The following is a 21953-nucleotide window of genomic DNA, read 5'->3' on the forward strand; positions in this document are numbered from 1 at the left end:
CTCATCTCAAACATGGGGAGAGTAACAAGCGTATTTATTTGAATCAACATTGCATCCACCGAATATTCTTCCCTAATTCAGTTTTATTTTAACTGTTCACAACCTTGCCATAGTTTCTAGATAAAACTGTAACCATAGCAACCACACATCATATATTGGCTGGCAAACAGCATCAAACCCATCCACCATATAGAAGTATTTCAGGCTAGACCTAACGAAAAAATAACTGAGCAATATTTGTGCATCAAAATAGTCATATTAAGAAATGGAATCCGAGTGCACTAGCTTGGCAGGCTATACTTTCTGTATAAGGAAGTGTTTTAACATGTTATTRTAATGATCAAAATTCAGACCTACAAGCAACTCCCAACAATAAAACGTAATAACTGAAGTAGAGAGCTTTTCTTTACTGAAGAGAGCTTCAGGACAAAACAGCATCTGTCTCCACCAAGTGACCATTTTATTAAAGTGTTTTTACTTACGCAAAAAGAGTGTGATATGTACATAAAATAAGACCTATTGACTCAATCTCATTGTTGCATTATTAAAAAAAATACACACACAACAAATGGCTTTAATTATGTTCTCAACAAACAAGTGTCACAATCTCTATTTCAATGAGATGTGACTCTGTTCAGGGCCAGCATTGAGGCAGATGCAGTTTCACTGTAAACATTCAGGTTTTGGGTAGAAACTCTCGGTCATGGGCAGAATGAAAAGAACAGGCAGTGTAAATAGAACAGTTTTCAGTGCTGTTCCCAAGTCACAAAAGRACATTGTCTTTACCTAATTTTATAAAATGACTTGTTATCATGTCCTAGCATGAGCAAAAAAACGGATTTTCTTAAATCCTTGGTTGTGTAACAGGCGGGCTCTGCTTTTCTAGTAATACTCTCTTCCGATGAGAGATCCCAACTGCCCAATATTTCACTGCTCAACCTTGGTTATGGCCTTTTAGCACTAGCTAAAAGCCATAGCCAGAGAACTACCAGACACATTAACAGTTATGCCATTGCTGACCTTTCATTTTAAAAGAYTTGCTTTTAGGCAAGCAATTAAGCAGTTTTTCAGTTGAAAAGTGTGCTTGTGCTCAATTGAAAGAAGCCCTCTCGCAAAGCATTTTTATCCAGTTGACCACCTGTACAAAAACCTTCTCTGAAACAAGACTTGGCGTCTCAACGACTGAAAACACAGATCTGATCTTTTAGGAGCAGAGAACGGAGGAGGCTGACAGCCCTCTTCCAGCTCTCACTGCATTTGTTGTCACTCGGCGATGGTCTAACTGGAGTTGCTGAAACAGAGAGTGCCGTGACACTGAAAACACAGCAGACAACTAACGGAACAGCTTCGTTGCTCTGATCCTTTTTTTCCTGTGCACATTTCTAATCACACCACACATATGTGATGGGACACGTTCCTTAAAAAGTAGATTAGAGCAAACCAATGCACATCTCAATCTAACCATACCAATTTTTAAAAAGTTTATCACAATAGGTGATATCTTAGAARTTAAAATCAACGCTCTTCTAACCAAAAAAAAAAAATAATAGTTTTTATTATAACATCACATAGCATTTATTTTCATATTTTCACATTTTCACTTGTCTCAAAGAGTTATAGGAGAACAATCCTTTTCAAAAAGCTTTGAAATYGGCATAAAGCTGAAATTAGTGAAGAGATGACTCATTTCGGAGCTGACATCTTAGAAGAAATTTCACTTAGCCAGTGTGAGAAATTTCACCTAGTCAGTTTTACAAAATTTTCAGCAGCTTAGTCTTCTTTTGTATGACCTTTGCTAGTGTCTTTGCTGTACCCACACAGATTGAGGCCTATTCACCTCATCTTATTCATTAGACACTGCCATGAAGAAGCTGGTGTACAGGTGAAAAAAAAAGAAGAGATCATTATTTTTGAGAGGGAAGATTTATCCAGAAATGTATCTGGCACAACAGTCTGCACATTCTTTGGGTTTTGTTAGAGATCTGTTCAATTAGCACCAACTATTCTCCTACAACCAGAAAGACACCAGCCTCATCTGCATCTCTGCACCTTATACAGGGGACATTACTGGCATAAAGGAAGCCCTACATAAAAGAGAGTGAATTAACTTTCTCAAAATCATCTGAAAAGAGTGTTATACCTAAAACTCATTTCTGAGTCAYYTCCAGCATATTCTTATTCCTTCATTATCCACCGCAAGATCTGCACTACAGGAAGGTCATGTTGTAAAATTTTGTATATAAAGGAGTTATCTATATACAGATMCTATAAAAAACACCCTGTAATTCTACTATAACCATGGTTTGGCTGTACCTTCTGATATGACCACTGGGAATGGCTGGGTCTCTCATAGAATCATAGAGAATCATAGAATGCCGAAGGTTGGAAGGGACCTCAGAGGTCATCGAGTCCAACCCCCCTGCTCACGCAGGGTCACCTAGAGCACGKGGCACAGGGCTGCATCCAAGCGGGTTTTAAAGATCTCCAAAGAAGGAGACTCCACAACCTCTCTGGGCAGCCTGTTCCAGTGCTTTGTCACCCTCACAGTGAAGAAATGCTTCCTTAAGTTCCTGTGGAACTTCCGATGCTTCAGTTTGAAGCCATTTCCTCAAGGACAACATCAGGACAACAGAAACCTCATGAAGTTCAACATGGAGAAGTTCAGCATCTAGGGGAGAATACTCCAGTGTCCTGGAATGGTCTGTGAACCTACTGGCTGAAGAACAGCATGGTCAGCATGGCTGTCAAATCACATAAGCCAAAAATTGTGCCCTCACACAATGCCACCTACACGCACACCGGAAAGAGTATGGCCAGTAAACCTGGGAGGTTACTGTACTCCCTTCGACTTGGTCTGTGTGAGGCCCTCCTGAAAAAGTGTCTCCAGGTTTGTGTCACCTAGTCCAAGGAGGAAATTAAGAAACTACAGAAAGAAGAGGGAAGGGCTATCGGAGGCCGAGGGCATACATCCTGCAAGGAGAATGGAAGGAAGCAAGCTTGCTTAGTTTGCCGAAAAGGCTAAGGTTGGGAGGAGCTAACTGTAGCCTATAAGGACTGATGGAAAGGGAATTACTAAGATGATGGCGTTGATCTTCTCTTGATGGTGGCAGATGATAAAACATGAGACAGTGGCCTCAAGTTGTAGGTTATGAGGTTCAGACTGGACACTAGGGAAAACAGCTTCAGCAGGAGGGTACTGAGCCCTGGCAAAGGTCACCCAGATTTACACTGGGCTTGGAACCTCCATCCCTGGAACCACTAAAGACTCAGCCAGACTAAGCCCCAGCAGCCACTTTTGGCAACTGTCTTGCTATGAGTGGGAGGCTGGACTTGATGGCCTTCAAACCAGTATTTCCATGATTCTGTGTGAAGAACTGAAAACCAGCTCATATTCTTAAACATGTTTATCCCTGGAGAAATCACAAGTGTTATTTCTGTTTCTGAAGAAAATGTCTTCAGTTTGTACTACACAGCAGCAATTCAGTTTAAGCCAATGCAATCTTTACACTAGCTAAGTGTTCTTTTTTTTTAAGCTAAACTAAAATGAAGCTGCTTCAATGGGAAGAAAAGAACATTGAGATCTAAGAATCCCAACTGGAGGCAAGCACCTTTGAGGAATGAGATTCAGACCTTATTTCTCATCTCTGCATTTTTAACTCCATGATGTTTCTCCACTCATCTTTGTGGCTTCTTAGAACTCACTTGTAAGGCACATTATGTCCCCTGCTGTGTGTTAGGCACCTGTGCTCTTAATTGGTAAAGTTAAGAATTGTAACATCCAGGCACTATTTGCACATGAAGCTTGTGAACTCTGCATTATCTCTGCTGAAAAACATCATTTGAAGCACAGAAAGGAGAACAATATGGATTTTGATTTTCACTCTGTGCAATATAGATTCACAAGAGTGATAAAATTCACACAAACGATACTGTAAATTAGCCTCTAGCTTTTCCCCTAGTGTTAAAAAGTTGAAGGACCAACATGATTTCCTTTCCTTCTCTGTAAAGACAGAGCATGTCTGGAAGAAGCTAGTCTCAAACACACTGTATCTGAACTCCAGATACTTCAGATCTATCCTAGAAATGATCAAAGATGCAAACACATAAGGGCTGAAGGACTAAACAGGGAGAGAAAATCCAAACCAGGAAACTATGGTAAAAGAACACTAACATGTTGGCAAATATAGTTCATTCTGCTCTTCTCCTTGAAAATACAGAACCTGTACAGAGCAATATAGACAAAACAGATTGATAAACCATAATGACCATATCTTCCACAACTGGGGAAAAGAAAGAAAAAAAAGAAAAAGGAAAAANATCCCGTTGGCCTTCTTGGCCACCAGGGCACACTGCTGCCTCATGGTCAACTTGTCGTCCACCACGACGCCCAGGTCCCTCTCTGCGGGACTGCTCTCCAGCAGGTCCACTCCTAATCTGTACTGGTGTCCAGGGTTATTCCTCCCCAAGTGCAGGACCCTGCACTTGCCCCTGTTGAACCTCATGAGGTTTCTCGCCGCCCAGKCCTCCAGTCTKTCCAGGTCATTGCCAAAGAGCAAAAACATAAAAGATAAAAGCTTGTTCTGATTTCAGTCATTTCTCAGATAAGTTACTCCTCTCTATAGCAATCAAATGTGCACAAGTACTCACTTATCATAGAAGTCTGACATTTTAAGACTGCAGAAGTCCTCCACATCAAAAAACTGCTCATTCTTCTTTGAGAGTTGAAAGGCCTGTTGACAAAAAAATTACAAACAGATTATGTACACTATGGGTGTAGRTGCTCAGTGCCACAGCAGGGATTATTTTGATAAGTTTGAGCACTTGGAAAAGCTAAAGATATCAATATTCCAAAAAACATCACAGCAGACTACTAGAAAGATCCTTAAAAGAAACAGGTGATCCTATGGCCTATTTTAATACAAGTCATGTCAAGTGATCAAGTATTATCTGTGAAGACTTCCTAATTGCTGGAAGGAACCAAGCTTATAGCTTCAACCAAGGGATCTTCATATTGCAAAACTTTCCAGGATAACTGACAGCTTGATTCCCAGCAGGCCCACTGGATACCTACCAATGGGCCCTGAGTGACCCTGGTACCCATATCCTGCATCAGYCCAGGAACAAAGCAAGTTGAGAAGTGCTTTTGCTGAGGCAGTACAGCTGCTCCCTACACATACCCTGCTCTGTGGAGTAGCGAAGGAAGCTCTACAAGGTTTCARTCCTTAAACAGATCCTTCCATTACAGTGTCTATTTACTAATTGCACATTAATTACTGCTACAGTACTTACCACACACATTTGAACTGCGCAGAGAAGTGTATGAAAATTGCAAGCTGTCTAGCAAATTAATATGAAATACCCTACAYGCATGTGCTAAAGGTTAAAATATTGGTGTCAGAGAGCATGTCATTAAGTCGCACCAAACTCTTTTACAAAACACAAAATACTTCTGTCCTTAAAATTAAGCATCTTCTTCAGCATTGCAGATTCACAGCTCTGCCTTGAATTATTCAGCTTGCTTAGCAAGATTCCTTGAAATTACATCTGCAATTCCCAGAGAGCAAAATGACATTATTCCTTTAGCTTTAAAGAGTGATTAGTTACAATACATACATTGTCATCAATAGTTATACTGGTAACATAGAAACTGATGTTTTATCTACCCAGTGTAGATATTAACACTCTCATCAAAAAAAAATCTAAGGGCAAGTATTTATCCTCCTGCTGGAATGCCATGATCTGCCTTCACAAGGCTTGCTCATAAGAACTACTCCAAAAATCAATTATTCATGTAGTAAAAGAGTAACCTTCAGTAAAGTCACCTAAAATCTGCCTGAGGGATTTTCAGACTTTTCACTTTGCTTGTTTCATACAGATGCAATTTGAATTTCGCAGCTGCAAAAATCTTTATGCTGTTATAATACTACCTCATGCCAAGTAATTTGCTTCTAATACAGAGTTAGAGAGACCTATGGTTCCTCCTCAAAGCACAAAAGGAGGAGGAAAAGTAAATAAAGATTGATCCTCGTTATTTCAAAAGGTAGTTTCTTTATCGCTACCCTGATGATTCAGAAGGTGATTTAGCCAACCCAGGTTAGATACTTAAACTGATCAATGTTTTACTCTAAGAGCTGGAACATGACCTGGAGCTGTTCCACTGATGCTGTGTTATTGATGCAGAAATGTGCACGCACACCATTCAGTAACCAAAGTCCTTCTATTTGTTAATGTTATTAATTTTAACATTAAGAATAAAGTTCGCAAAGCAGATAGTGAAGAACAACAGTCAGTACAGCTTTTCACCAGGTGCTTTTTTGTACCTTTGCACCAGGTGCATTACCTTTTTATTGCTGTTTTGCTGTATGTCAGTGCTTATATCACGTTCATCTCAGCAGTAACTGAGCGCCTTCAGTCGTACCCGTGGCAATGTGATTAACATCTGTCACATGTTGTTTGCTCCCTCAGCTTCTCCTCAGGGAGAACTGCATGTCCTGAGGAGTGTCCTGCTTTCCTAAGGGTTTTGTTCTCTGTTTAACCAAACACTAGCAGCAACTGCAGGAAGGATGTGAAATCATAGAGTGATCCAGAAACAAACTTTTCACATAAATATTCAACACTATGAGAAAGCCATTGGTAGAGGGGGAGGATTAGGTCACATCAAAACTTAAGAAGCAAAAGCAACTGAGGGCAATTTCAGCTTCAGCATAAGCGATGGCTTAGAAAAGATCTGCAAATGATTAAACCAAAGTCCAATTTGATCTCATATCTTCTCTTTTTTTAAAAACAAAAATCAAAGAAAACAAAAATTTCCCTACCTTTTCRTGATCTTTATTTTTCTCTAAGGGTTGCTGGATCCCTTTTGCAGTGAGATTGTTTATGATGGCACCCCTTATGATTAGAGCACAGACATGAGAAGGATTCAGCTTGAGGCTGTGGTTTAAGTCAACCATTGCCCTCTTCTTCTGTCCTACACTACTCCACACAAGTGCCCTGATGCAGTATATGTCCTGCAAAGCAGAAAGCACAGCAGCAGGTTCAGTTTGCTTCATCCTGAAGGTAGTGATTATTTTGTGGTAAAAAGGTAGTGATTATTTTGTGTAAATTGAAGATATGAGATGACTCTGAAACAGAGAGGAGTCTCAAAGGGCATTTTTTTGATGAGGAGGTGTGAGCAGGGCCAGCTTTGGTTAAGATAACAGCAGTTACCTGGCCAGCGTGCTCCAAGAAGCACAGCGTCTCATTTCTGACATGAACCTTTTTTGCTTAAATTGGGATAACCCAGAGCATTTCCAAGAGCTTGGAATCATGTGCAATGTGTTTCCAGCCACAACTCTTTCAGTGGCAATTCTGTTTCCTGTGTGTGTCACTACACCAATACTGACTCCTTACACCWCTGTCCCCCTCAAATCATGTCCTATGTGACTTTGTACCCTATCTATCCACGTATCCCAAGAACTAGAAGAGGTTTAGGAGCAGAACTCAGAGTTCAGAATAGGCTGGTGATCCAAAAATTTACTGATTAACTTGGATAAGTTTTGGAGCCCGTGTTAAGCTCACATTTTAGTAGTACTCAAAGTCGGTAGTTTAAAGATGGCTTTCATAGATCTACACTACATAACTATGCATATAWATATATATATRTATATATAAATATATAAGCGGAAAATTTTCCATTTAACCTCCAACCTGATAATTCTGCATTAAACATAGATCTCTGAGTTCTTTTAAGAATCATCAGAAATGTATGATTTTTTTTCACATTAACCACATGAATAGCTTATTATTTGCTGTTTGCAAAAAATTACATAAATTTGAAACGCTGTAAATTGCTTTAGTAAAAATATGGGATATTTTTGAAAATGAACATATTTGTTTGTACTTGAAACACACACTTGCTCTGTTTKTTTTGTTTATTACAGCCCTCTGAAAGGAATAAAATAATAATAATGCTACAGTAAGCCAGAGTCCTCTCAACAGCATTCATCAAAAGTATTAACAGCATAGCAAGTAACAAAAGCTGTGAGCAGACATGGGATGTTTACCAGCACATTTTTCACAGCACTAMTCTCCTGATTTTCTCAAGCACTTTAGCACAGAAACAAACCATCTTCACGTGACAGGAGCAGGCTAACTATTGCTGATTGATTAAGAACCACATACTTAAATTCTGAGTTAACCAAAATATCCCACTCTTTGGGTTACCAGATCTCTCCCTATATTTTTTGCAAACCTGTTTCAYTGAGTTCTTAGGACTTAGGTCAAGTCTTGGGTCTTGGGTCCTCRTACACACATCCTGTGCAGACTGGCCACAGTCTGGCACAAGGAGGGCATGAGCTGGGTACAGCCTATATGTATTTCCACAATGTCAATGCTGCATAATAACAGCCTTTTGACATGCAAATTGTATTTCATGGGACCTGCATAACTGGATCTATTGTTGTTTTAAATAAATATGACCCTGTTCCACCTTGATTTTAAAATTCAAACCTGCAAATATTCCTTATCACAATATAATTTACCCTCACATCAAAACTTTTTACAAGATCAACTATTTTAAACAAATACATCTAGGCTTATTTTGATTATAGTATTGCTATTTAAAAGCAATGTAGTGTTTTCAGATAACAAACACAACAGRGTAGGTAAATGATTTCTAGGAAGTCAGTAATAGCTAAAGGAATAAAATAAAGCACTAATATAAATTAAATGCTAGAATATAAAACTCATACTATTATTACTTACAGGGTTTGCAGGGTCCAACTGGACAACCTTATTAGCATCATCTATTGCTTTTTTCCAATTTTCTATTACCACAAAAGAGAGAAAACAACAAATAAAAGTTTAGACATTTTTCTGATGATCACATGCATTTAATGGTGAAATCAAAACATTTAACACACACAGTTTGAGTATGCAATACTGACATTTTTAGCAACATCTTGCTACTATTACCTGGAATTCCTCTTCTAAAACCTTAGCTGAGTTGACTGGGGTCAACTAAGGTTATYTCTTCAAATGGAGGGGTGTGTTTGCTGAGGAGTTATGTAAGACAATTAGTCTTCCCGAGGACTTTCTTCCTCAACCTTCTGCCTTGTTAAGTATCCAAATGGAAGGATGGGATATTTTTGCCACACTTGTAGTGTAATACTACAGAACTGTCATGCTGGCCCTGCAGTCCCAGACTGTGAGACTAGGGAAGGTTATTCTAGATTCAGTTTTATGAAAAAAAAAAATGTAACCTTTCAGTAATTAAACCCCAAATAAATTGTGGAAAGTGGTTTTGTCTGAAGTCTTAGGCTTTTATTGGCGCTTTGATAAGTGAGCTTTTTCTTAGTATTGAATGAAGTTTGTTTCTTGGTGCGTTCTGAATTGAATATTGGCCCTTCCAATTGTAAGCAACAAAATCAAGAACATTCTTGAGGAGTTAAAAGCAAAGACTTCTAAAACTGTTAGAAGCTCCATGTGACTATACAAGACACCTTCTGAGAAAGGATTATGGCCTAAAAGTACAAATCAAAATATGTAAGTGTAAGAGGTTTATGAAGAGAAAGATTTTATTATACATTTTTTTAAAATTATAGYGAGCACAGCTATAAATGTCCATTTTCAAAAATGTTGGTATTTCTTATGTAACTGCACAATCAGCAGTAAACTGAAGCAGCAGCTTCACAGGGTGCCCTTGTGAGGCCACTCCAAGTGCATAAGTGCACACTTCTGGCTCAGTAAGTGCAAGTCTCTTGTCCAACATCCTCTGAATTCTTAGATTCAATGCTCAATAAGTTACTTCTGATCAAAAAAAAAAAAAAAAAAAAAAAATACAAACAGACAAACAAAAAAGTAGTCTGAAAAGAAGAAGTTATAAAAGACAGAAAGAAAAGGAACAGAGCCTGGCATGACAAACAGGTTTCCAAGTCCACAATACTGCTGCAGAAAAGACGACCCAATATGGGGGAAGAAGCACTGAAAACAGCTACTCAGTGGCTACAGTGTTTGCTGTTACTTTTGTATCTTGCATCTACCCAACCTAAGCACTTCTGCTTGACTGAGTAAGCTGAATTTTTACACGGTGTAGCATAATATTTAACAAAACCCAACCTCAAACACATCTACCTTCTTATATTCTTCTCACTGTTTCAGAGAACATTCAGAGACGCTGTGTTCTGGCACAAGGCAGTACTASTGACCTGTCTAGACAGGCAGTAATAGTTAGAATACGGGTCTCCTCCAGGCTGCAAGAACCTTTAGGAACAGTGGTCCACCACTCACAAGGCTTAGAAGTTACAGGGTCTGTGCCCAGCAATTTAAAAACATCAGGAAAAACCCTAAGTATTGGCAGCAGTATGCTACAACAGCAGGAGTTTCTGTGAGTTCTGTGTCTTGGAGTAAATCAGCACATGTAACTCAGGGAACACTGCACAGCTCCACTTCTAACACTGGCTTAGGCAGAGATCAGTTGCAATTGCAAAAAGGATTTTGAATAGCATTTTCTTTTAACCACTTGTCAGCAGCAACCACCTGAAGAGAAGCAGGGAAACGTCTGAGGGGCTGCTTGCAAACACAACGTTCTGGAACATCCCTTTCTGCTTTTTCCATCCAAGCAAATAAGACATGGAATGCTCTGATCCATAGTATTAAGAATATGGACGAAGACAAAACTGATTAAGTTGACAGAGCCCAACAATTTAGTGCCCATCAGTTGAGCTGCAGTAACTGGCAACGTGTGCCCTCCTGGAGAATCTCCCTCATGAATAAAATGTTCATCAACATGAAGTCATATTATTCTGTGAATGGAATGGAGTAATCATGACTAGTGACCAGCTGCGAGGGCTTCTTTTAAGTGGCAATTTGTCAATCCATAGTAACACATCCCTTTCTGATCTTCAGTTCTCATACAAACATGAAGAAAYGCTGCAGCTGTACCTTGTGCCTTGTTAGACCACAGAAAATCCACACAGAAACAAACAAAGCTTTGGATTAAAGGCAGATTTCACATTGCACAGCTCTGAGTACAACTTCTTTTGAAGTTGGGTTACTCATATCTTTCTATCATACAAATTCTTTAATGGCTAACAGAGGTTGTGCTTATGTTGCTGCCTTTTCCTTTCAGATAGCCTAAATCTACCTCTTGTTTTCATGACATCTGTGTGAATCTAGTATCTTTGGACTCCTCTGTTTTTATGTTCGGCTGAAATTGGCCACCAGCACCAAACTCCTAGACTGGGACTAACAGATCCTGGTGAAACTGCCTCTTTTCTTTTCAGAACTAAGCTACAGAGACTCTTTGGAAGGAGAACAAGTCACCACAGGTGACAGGTATTGGTCACACTGCCTTCCACGGTACTCGTGGGAGCGTGGCCACAGCGGCAAAGTAGCAGGAGAGCACGGAGCAGAATTTGCAKGTACTAGTACAGAGGATGCCCAGCTCCCAGGCACACTGTGATTCCAGCAGGATGACACTACACACATTTGCAGCAAATAGTTGGGCTGGTTTTTTTTTCCTCATTTCAAAGTAAAATCCAGAAGTAAAAGATCAAGTGCGTTTGAGTCAGAATTCTATCTTGCCCTTTTTGAATGAGCTGCATTAGCCACCAATATGACTCAATGAAAGGTATCAATAAATGTCTTGCTCTACTGCATCAGAAACATGGAGAGAGCACACAATAGAAATACAGACTGTTCCTGTCACTAAAAAATACAGTTTCAAAAGACAAAACAGACAGCCAGGAGGAAAGCAAGAGATGCAGAAAAATGAAGCAACAGCTTCAAGGTCACAAAACAACTTAATGGAGAGCTTGGCACAGAATTTATGACCCTGAGTTTCCATTCAGTAGCAAGGAAGACAGCTGGTGTTGTAGGGGAGCATTTGTACCAATGTCTGCTTGTCCCTGACCACCTGGCCAAATACTGACACCTCTCTGAAAAGATGAGCACTTCCTTCACCCCACTGCATCCCCTCTAAGTGACTTGCAGTGACTTAGAGAGACAAAAAAAAAAAAAAAAAAGAACAATAAATAACATCATTGTAGTTCTACAGAGGCATCATTATTGATTTTAAAAATACATTTCATAAAAAGACAGTTTTATAGGGTTACATCATTTAATTCAAAGTGGAATCAGAAAGACATGCTATGTATCTTCAGAAAGCATAAAATCATGAAAAAATAAGCAAATAAATAAAATCTACCTATRAATGGTATGGAAATAAATATATATATTTTATAATATATAAAATATATATAATACATATGTATTTCATTTATATATATATAATGAAATATATATATAATGAAATAATGAAATACATATATAACATATAATACATAATACATAATACATAGTATATAATATATATACATTATAKAATATATATTATATTATATATATTATTTTATTATATATTATATGTATTATTCTATATATATGTTTATATATTATATATAAAAATAAATAATGGTATAAAATCCAATCTATAAATGGTATGGAAATACATATAACCATATATAAAAAGTACAGTTGTAACATACATATGAGATTATGAAACAGTATTAAAGAAATATCTGAAAGAGAAGAAATATAATATAATTTGTATAATTTCATTAAAAAGTTACATGCTGCTTTTTCTGAGATGGAGTAACACTTGCAGGAAACACAAATACAGGACTACTGCCTAGTCCATCATTCTCCGCTTTAGGAGAAAAGGCTTTGTGGATGACACAAAGCACTTTACTTRCTCATGACATCTAAATAACCCTGCAAATTCATATTTGGATCCAGATGGTGAACATGCTTAACYAGCTTAGCTGTGATTAAAAATACTACTTTTGTTTTGATAGTTGTACTGTTGAATACTGACAGCACAAGAAGAAATGACTACCCCTTGCATGAACTCCCACCTTCCCAAGTATTTGCAGTTGAGATTTTAAAATCCATCAGAGCTTGGTTTGGCCTCTTGAGCTTGCTCCAGCCCATTAAAGAGGGCTGAAAACATCAAAACATCAGAAGCATCCAAACAAAATCTATACCACTGTCTGTATCCTGAAGGACTGTATCCTGAAGGAAACAGTCTTTACTTCAACACTTGAAAAATAYATTGCATTTATCCTACTCATGTATTCAGCATGAGGAGCAGAACTCGGTCAAGAACCTTGTAGATGAGGTGCTTAGGCACACGGTTTGGCAGATGTGGTAATGATGGGTTGACAGTTGGACTCAATGATCTAGAAGGTCTTTTCCAATCATAATGATTCTGTGAAAATCTGAAGCAGAATTTGGAGAAAAAGTTTTGCCACTTGTCACGATTTTTGATATTGCAATGATTGTGTTTATGAATGACAAACAAAAAGTTTCATGCAAACTAGTTACAACTGTCAGCCACGATTTCCACAGAAACACTACTATATTCACATGTAGTTACASAAGAAGTTATCTACAGTGGAGGATTAGAATAGAGAGATTGTGTGTCTTTTCAGGAGACTAGATTTATTTCCTTAATTCCATTATAAAATCTATTATTAACATTTTAAATCACAGCAGATAAAGAGGTTTGTTCAACAAGCTTTTTGTATAAATTACTTACTGTTCTATCACTTTTTTAAAAAGAAGCATAATTAAGCAAAAGCTATGTCTTAGTTAAAAGAAACACATGCCAGCTTATTTACTCAAGTCACACTGGAGCTCCTGAGGCCAGAAATACTTTTCTGCCATACACAAACTTTTAGACCTCTTATTGATAGCACTCGTATTGCTGAAATTTAGTGTATACTAGCAACACATAAATCTGTGCTACAGATTGGGCAAGCTCAAATCTTGTTTAAAATAGGGTCAGAAATCATTAAGAAATAATATGATCATATTTTAAAATTTGCTGTAAAATATTGTTTACAATTATGCAATTAATATTTTTTGCATTTTTTGCACAAGCACAGCATGCTTTGAACTGCACAAAGTTGCTTTGTGAGCATGTTCCCCAGTGTCCTCAAAAGAAATCTCACGGACAATCAGTTTCTCATTTAAAGATGTATTTTATTAAATTACTTTTCAATTTTATTATGCTTTTAAATGTATGATATTGTCTTGTTTAATGTATTCTGGAGAGACACATTTTCTACCCAAAAAAATCATATTTTGAAGTATTTTTCTATTTTATACATTTGTTCAGGTTAAAAGCATGAAGACTGGCAAAAATACCTAGAGCAGATCCTTTTCAGAGTAACTGTTTTATTTTGTATCTTGAATTGATATGTTAATTCCCCTCCAGTTCAACAGAAGAACAATAATCTGGGGTATCAATAGCAGTAGGAGGCAGGAAGCCAACTGCTAGACTGCTTAATTGTCAAATTCCCACTGTGCCTGGAGTGTGCAGCGATACAAGTGACCCCTGTTGCATGTAAACAACAACACTGCTTTCAGTGGATGAACASCAAGCGAAAGCATTTTTTATTACCTAATTTCCCTAATGTTTCTAACGCCTTGACTAGGCTACGAAGCAAGAAATGTGGAATAAAATAATCCCCACAGCATACCTCAGTACCTGGAATTACAGTTGTCATTTACTACATTTGACCAGGGTTTCAGAGACTCTTACCACATTTGACATGYGCGTAGGCTCTTCGACAAAGCGCTGGTGTTTGGAGGATAGATGTGGAAACACAGCCAACTTGACACACTCTCTGAGGAAAAAGAGACAGGATCATGGACTACAAAGTTATGATTTAAACAGCGGCATTATACTGCATCGGGTATCGTTACACCAAACAAACATTGTCATTACAAATATAACGACGTTCTTGAGACACTCACATTAGCACCATTGGTCTTTTATTTATTTCAAATTACTGTTCTTATTTACCTCAGCAGGGCTCTGTAAGATTACTCCCTAGACTGCTCAGACTCCTATGGGGATGATTTATGCTGTCATTCCAGTATAATGTTTCCCATAATTGTACTGTGTTTAAAAAACATTAGAACCCAAGGGGCTAGACAGGGAGTTATAGCATTAACAGCATCCTCATATAAATCAATTTACTCCCTTGGAGGGAAAAAATGAAAAAAGAAGTTAATAAGATTGAATAAGAGCCGCAAAGCCAATGCAAGCCTACCATTGTGAGTGTGTTTGTTTAATAAACAAGTACAAACGAATCACAGATAAATTCTGGAAATGAAAATATAAGTCGACACTCACTTCCATATGTGTATTATTATGTATACATTAACAGAGTTCAATTACAAAAATTAGAAAATTGTTATTTTCATTAAAAGTAATTCTAGAAAGTGTTGAGGATCTCAAAAGCTGTAAACGCAGAGTAGTTTTTAAGTGTTTTCAAACTCTTGCAAGTTCAACATGATATTAATGGTAGATATGATTTCATCAGTAGAAATTTTAAATCAAAAGATTCCAAATATATGCTGGGATCAAGAAGCAACCCATAATTTCAGAAACACTGATCATTAAAGATAAAATCTAATGAAAAGGGTAATGTGAGTAGAAAAATGGGGATTTCAAGTTTTTCCTTCCATTACCTAATAAAATATCTCCTTTTATTCTAAACATCTCACAAGTCAATTTTTAATATGCTTAATGCAATGTGCAAGCACAAGATAACCTAATATATTCAGAAGATGGATTATTTGTAGTTCAGTCTGAACGGAGCCTCTAAATGTAGTATTGTTTATTATATTCGATGATCTCATTTTGCAGTACAGTAGTCATAATTCCAAGTTATAACTCTAAGACACAGCTGTCAATCATTTTAGGATAAATTTACTGCAATAAAAAACTGTGAGACTGAAACTGGAGAATGTATATTAAAACATACTATTTTGATCTKCTGCCTGACTGTAAGCCTAGCTGCTCTCTAAACCTATGATATTCTTCCCCTGACAAAAAAGTAAGCTATTATGCAACATACATATCATAAATTCCTCTGCAGATTTACCTTAGGGATCGATGAAACTTCTACTGCTTTAGTGAGTTCATCCACAGCCTCTTTATGGCGATGCAGTTTTTGCAAGGCTACAGCTAAATGATAGTAAGTTTCGAATAGCTGAAACATATGACCAGAATCACAAATTTATTTTTGCAATTTTAGTCTTGCATACACTCCCTTCACCCAAATGAAAACTACTACCTCTCCCATACAGTCATTATTCTAAGCAGCTGTCTGCTTCAAGTGCATTCCCTAAGATACTTCTCTATTTCAGGACAGATTTTTAGCTTCTATAAAGCAGTTGGCTCTGCAGAATTAAATGAAAACATATCACTTTATATTAGATGATGATCTAACCCTTCAGCAGTTAACTTAAACAGTAAAGCTCACAGCTTAAGGGAGCTTTATATATTATTATTTGATGTTACAGTGTCTACAGTGTTYCTTAATAACCCAGAAAAGAGAGTTTCAGAAATGTGACAAATGTTAAAGGCTGCAAACTTGCCACAGAACTAAGCAATATAAATTTAATAATTCCAGGCCTGTTTAAAAAGGTCAGTATTTTGAATACCAACRTAATATCACCCATAAGCAGCAAACTGAGCTGATTAACTAAATGGAGATTTCACAGAGGGTTCAGCATGGTGAAATTTTGGTATCTTGGAATTAAGTAGGAGTATAGTTGATCAGAAATGTCACTAACAAAAAAAAATTATATTATATATATAAACACATACATATATACATATATTATTTGATCAGAAAACATCAGGCTGCCCAGCTCAAATTATTTCTTTTAAGCAGCTACTCTGAAACTAGGAAATCTGGAAAATCCAGATAACACTGCAGGAGAGGTTACCTGGAGATTTTGTCCTGCAGCCAAAAAACTTACAAGCACAGATACTGCAGCAACTGCAAAATGTGTTGGTGGGAACAAGTCTAGAGGCAACAAGTCTAACTGTTCCATTTTAATCTCACAATAATATTAAAAATAATAAAGCTGAATTCCTCACAAGCCAGCAGACCAGGAGCTGGAGCTCGGCTATTGATTTTAACGTGAACAGAATTTAGCCCCTCTTAAAAGCCAGAAGGAATAACAAAGGTGAAGGCGTCAAGGGAAACCTAACATGGAAATCAGTCTCTGTGCTATTTAAATTAACAGCGAGACTTCTCATAAGCATTTTCCTGGGCACACAGGTGTGCCAKCCCATTCAGACCAATGCTGGGACACACTGCAGTGCCCGAGGCCCAGCTTCACTGAACAGCACCCGCTTGTCGCCGCGCGGACGTGCAGTCGCTTGGCTCCCTCCACTCGCACCTCTTGCCCTCCCGAACCCCCTTGCAGCTCCACAGCGCAGCACGGGTCAAACATGCATGGTAATTCCATGGCAYGGGCAAATGGATGGGCGAAGGAATTTTCCCTGATGGCAAATTTACAAGAATTTCTTTTTTTTCTGTATGGYCTCCAATACAGGGTACTGCGCACATGGTCTTCTCTGTCCCTCTCTCCCTCCTTTGGTGGCATCTTGTAGTTGCAGCAGTTACTCGTCTTGCACACTAAGGGTCTTACATACGTCACGCTTTGGGGCATGCAGTTTAAAAGGGGATGGTAGATTCTCATAGTCTGAATAACAAAAGTTACAATAACATAACAAAAGTTTTTTAAATCCCAGTTTTATATGGCAGGGACAGGAGTCTTCAGGCAACTACACGCCAGCAGAAGCGAGAGGCTCCGGCCTGTTTATCACCCCTGTAACCGCCTTAAGGTTACCAGTTGTGAATAGGCAGCCGTCGGCTCCGTGCTGTGGGGAAACGCTTCCTTCAGGAGCCTCAGGAGTGCTCTGTAATCCTCGACGGCCTGGAAGCAGAACACAAATACAACGTATATAATATACATATAAATATATATGCACGTATTATTGAAATTTCCTGTGACACTGAAATTCAGAGAGGCCCCTCTCGGGGCGGAGGCGAGGCCCCGGCGGCACCTGCGGCCATCGCGCCGCCCGCTCATGCGCCACGGCCGAGCGCAGCCGCGTCTGGGCCTCCTGCRCGGCGGGGCAGCCATGGCCGTGCGGCCCCCGGCTCCACGTCGCCATGGCTGCAGCCCGCGCTCCTGCCCCTGCGGTGCGAGGCCCAACCGCCGCGGCGGCCGTTTAACTGCTGCCGCCTGGTCCCTCCCACGTGCCCATGGACACCCCTGGAGCTCTCTGGGCTCCATGTTGGGGAAGCACAGGGGTACTTCGGACAAGTGTTGGAACACACACCCRGACAAAAAGGTCATTCCGTGTGGTTATTGATTAACTGACTCTGCTGGCTGCCATAATTTATCAAGCAGCTTTGGGGAGATCATCCCCCCGGCTTCCGTGTATTTCTGTATCCGAGGGAAGAGAGAAAGATCTAAGCTCMTCCTCTGCAGGTTAAGCTCATCCTCGGCCTGAAATTTATTTCTTGCTTCTACAGCCTGATCATGGCTAGCAGGATTGAGGACAAGGCCAGCAAACAACTGTTGCACCTACCTCTGAATGTTGCTACAAAAACAATTTGCAAATACTTAAGTTTCACTTGTGGCATTGCACCATGTTTGGAGTGCTAATTTCTTCTCCACTTTGCTTTTTTAAATTAGCAACAGGTACAAATATTCTCCTCCTCGGCTGCTTACTGTCCTCTTGTTCCTTGTCTCTTGATGCAGGACGAGCTTTCAATTATTGCTTCAATTCTTTAAGCAATTCGATTTACCTGCTACTATTAGCCATTTTCTACATGCTTTAATACTTGTATTTTAAAAACTGTATATAATATTATTGCTGTAATATTAAAATATCATTATTGCAATAAAGTTCGTTCATTCTCAACATTATATCTACAAGCATCTTAATGACTCAGCATAAGATACACAATAAATTTCCTAGATTTTAAAATGTTGTCCATGGTCATTTAAAAAACCTTTACAAATGTATCTGAGAGAAAAAAAAATGCTGTGACACCGCCCATACAACACACACTGTCTTTTCAACACATACAATCTTGTGTCCAGTGTGTCTAGTTTATTTTTAACACGTTGTGAGAAATACCAYGGAAGCGACCCATCACAGACATGTTCCCAGCAGGTAAGACAAGACAGTTGCTTTATGAAAGTGCCCCTAAGCTTATCTGCATTTTTAAGGACATATTTACACAAATCTTGGCTCAAGACAGGTGCAGTCATAAGAGTCCTTGATACTAATGCATTTTCGCTAATGCATTTCAGCTTAGGTGATTCCTAAGGTGACAAAACTAGTCTTTATGGATGGGACACGAAGCATTGCAGAACTCTTGGAAGTCCTCTCCTGCACTAAGGTATTTTTGAAAATTGCAACACAGACACTGATGTCCAGGGTCAAAATTTTCCCACATTCTTCTTTTTTCTTTTTAAATTCATTTTTCTGTTGTATATATTTATGAGTGGATAATGGATTTATGAATATTTATGTATATATATATTTATGAATAATACACTGCTTATCACCTAGTATGGCTTGGTCCTTGAAGATATTGGTTTTCTCTCTTTGCCTTTCCCATGCAAGACTCTGTTTTGAAGTCAGTTTAAAAAACAGCTTGAGTAAGCTGTCCTTTGAGCTACACCTGTTTCAGACTAGAAACTTGTATGTTTTAAAAATGAAAGAATAGTACAAGAATAGTAATTCCCATAAAAATGAAGTCATGCACATGTTGATCATTTACTTTTTAGCATGTCAGTTGTGTTAACTTCTGCAGAAGAAAAACAAGCAGATCACATGAACTAAACAGATACAAGATTTATTCTAGTCTTTTGATGTTAATATTTAAATTTCTTCCCCAATCAGTTTTTAAAATTAAATCAACTTATGAGTATGGTCGCATTCTGTGAAAATTATGTTCAGTTTTAAGCTGTGCAGTTTTGTGATTCTCAGCATCTGGTTTTCATAAAAAAAAAATTTAAAGCACAGCTTAGCATGAAGACACATAAGAGATGATTTGTCTGCATAATTAAAAGGGCATGGACAGGCTACAGTCAAAAGGTTTATTTTAGATTGTTACAGCTGATTACATTTGGTTAATTGTAGTTGAAATTGTTTGCTTTATTTTTTGATTTWAAAAAAATAAAAAGCTCAAAATTTATTTAAAGTGAGGATGCCAAGAGGTTAGAAGGACATAAAGAAATACCATTTGTCTTTTTTCCTTTTTTTAAGCTCAGCTACTCCTCTTTCACTTAAGCATTGTATATTAAGGTATCAGGCCGCCAGGGATTTCCTAAGTACACACTTACAAACTCCAGAAGAACAGCTTTAGGTTAGGAACTCCACAAGTCTATTACCTCTGAAGAGTTTATGTATATTCCTGAACTAGCTTTCACCCATGCAGAAAACAGAGGCTAAAGCATCCTCCTAAGGGCTGGAACTTGTAAGTGCATACTTGTAAGATGTCCTGCACAGAGCAGGACATCTTCCTTTTAAATTACCGTGAGTCATATTTAGTAGAGAAAGCAAGTGAAAGCTCTCCTATAGCATATGGGAGACCAGTATGGAAATCCCTTTTGAGCAYGAAGACGTCCAAAAAACATCTTCCRTTTTCTAAAATAGTGCTCTGTCCACCAGGCTCTATTCGGAATATAATAGGACACCAGCATCTGCACTTTGAAAATTGCAGGGATTAATCTTGTAGTTCTCTAATTCCTCAATGAGTCGTCTTCACAGGTTGTAAAACTGCAAGGCCAACCAGTTTAACCACTAGCACATGAAAAAGAATCACATTTTCTTTAGCTGACCRGGCCAGCAACTCAAATACACAAGCCTGTTCTAAACTATCAACCCATTTAGGTTCAAAACAAAGCCACTCAAATAGCAAAAYACGAGTCCTTTCAAACTCATGCTGTAGAGCAGGTGGAAAACTAACTCATAACAAAATGTCATTGCATGAAAAATACCCTTCATTTTAGTGGTAATTTTCTTGTCCACAGGCACTAGAATTACCTGCAATAGAGGTAGTTCAAATAGAGCTAATAAAAAGTCAGCCATTGCATACACTGGTTATCTTTAAAGATTAAAATCATTTTCACTATACCAAAGGCAAGAGCTACAGCAAAGTCGCCTTGCCCCAAATTGCAATGTAGGTCTTGAGAGCACAGAAACAAGTTGCTGTAAAACACRGAAGCAATTTGCCTTGAAGCAAAAATGGTAGCCAGTAATGACAGCCTATTTTATGCCCCAGTGACTGAAGAGATGATTAAGTTGAAAAAAAATATATATATATAGCATGGTTAACAGAGATCCTAAGGCCTGAACTATTCTTCAGGATACTGTGAAAAATATTGCTTGGTTCTCTGAATTGTCCTTTCCATACTCCATTCATTCCGTACTCATGGAGAACGAAGAGGAACAGGCAAGGTCAAATGCTTTWTTCTCCTGCAGCATTCTGCAATCAGTGCTCCCAGTACCCAAGCAGTGGCATAACTAAAGTGGAACAAGTATTCCAAGTCCTCACTTCCAACAAAGGGGAGAAAATATGAGACGTGTTTAYTATCAAGAACAGAAGTTCTCTGTTCATTAGACAGTCATTTTGAAAATTGGAAAATGGTGCTTAGAAACATAATTTTGAAAGTAAACTACAGATGTGGTGCAACATCTTCCTGTATGAGACATTTTATGGATTTGCTTTARAAATATAGGCAACTTCCATCCCTGTATGATACAATTTGGTGTGCTTTCTTGTCAGCTTTCAAAATAAATTTGTGTGGTGTATACCAATGGTTTATAGAAGTCTGGTTGGGGATTGGTGAGTACAATGCCTAGCCTATTTTCTGTACGAGTTACAGCTGCAAAAGCAGCAAACCTAATCTCACAGCTCTCATCTAACGTTCCCACTGACAATGAACTTTTAATTCCTTCCCTTTCCTAGAAAAAGAAAAAAAAGTATAGGAGTTTTTAAATTGCCATCATCCATGTAAACCTTGGAAATGCTGCCAGTGGCAAAAGCCGTCTGTCCAGAGACCTTGTGTTTCCACACRGC

The 21953-nt window shown here is 38.4% G+C and overlaps 1 protein-coding gene across 1 annotated transcript; it reads right to left on the reverse strand.

Annotated features, from left to right (window-relative positions):
- Positions 1–4643: 4643 nt before the first annotated feature.
- LOC112947238 (TPR repeat-containing thioredoxin TTL1-like) lies at positions 4644–18025 on the reverse strand. The gene is made up of 7 exons (XM_026039276.1): positions 17915–18025; positions 17698–17784; positions 15936–16043; positions 14585–14669; positions 8743–8804; positions 6816–7007; positions 4644–4730 (listed from the first exon to the last, which is right to left on the reverse strand). The coding sequence occupies exons 1-7, from the start codon at positions 18023–18025 to the stop codon at positions 4644–4646; spliced, it is 732 nt and encodes a 243-aa protein (XP_025895061.1).
- Positions 18026–21953: the final 3928 nt, after the last annotated feature.

The sequence above is a fragment of the Nothoprocta perdicaria genome, unplaced genomic scaffold (genome assembly GCF_003342845.1).
Source record: "Nothoprocta perdicaria isolate Ctin4 unplaced genomic scaffold, notPer1 scaffold_227, whole genome shotgun sequence".
NCBI classification, from domain to species: domain Eukaryota; kingdom Metazoa; phylum Chordata; class Aves; order Tinamiformes; family Tinamidae; genus Nothoprocta; species Nothoprocta perdicaria.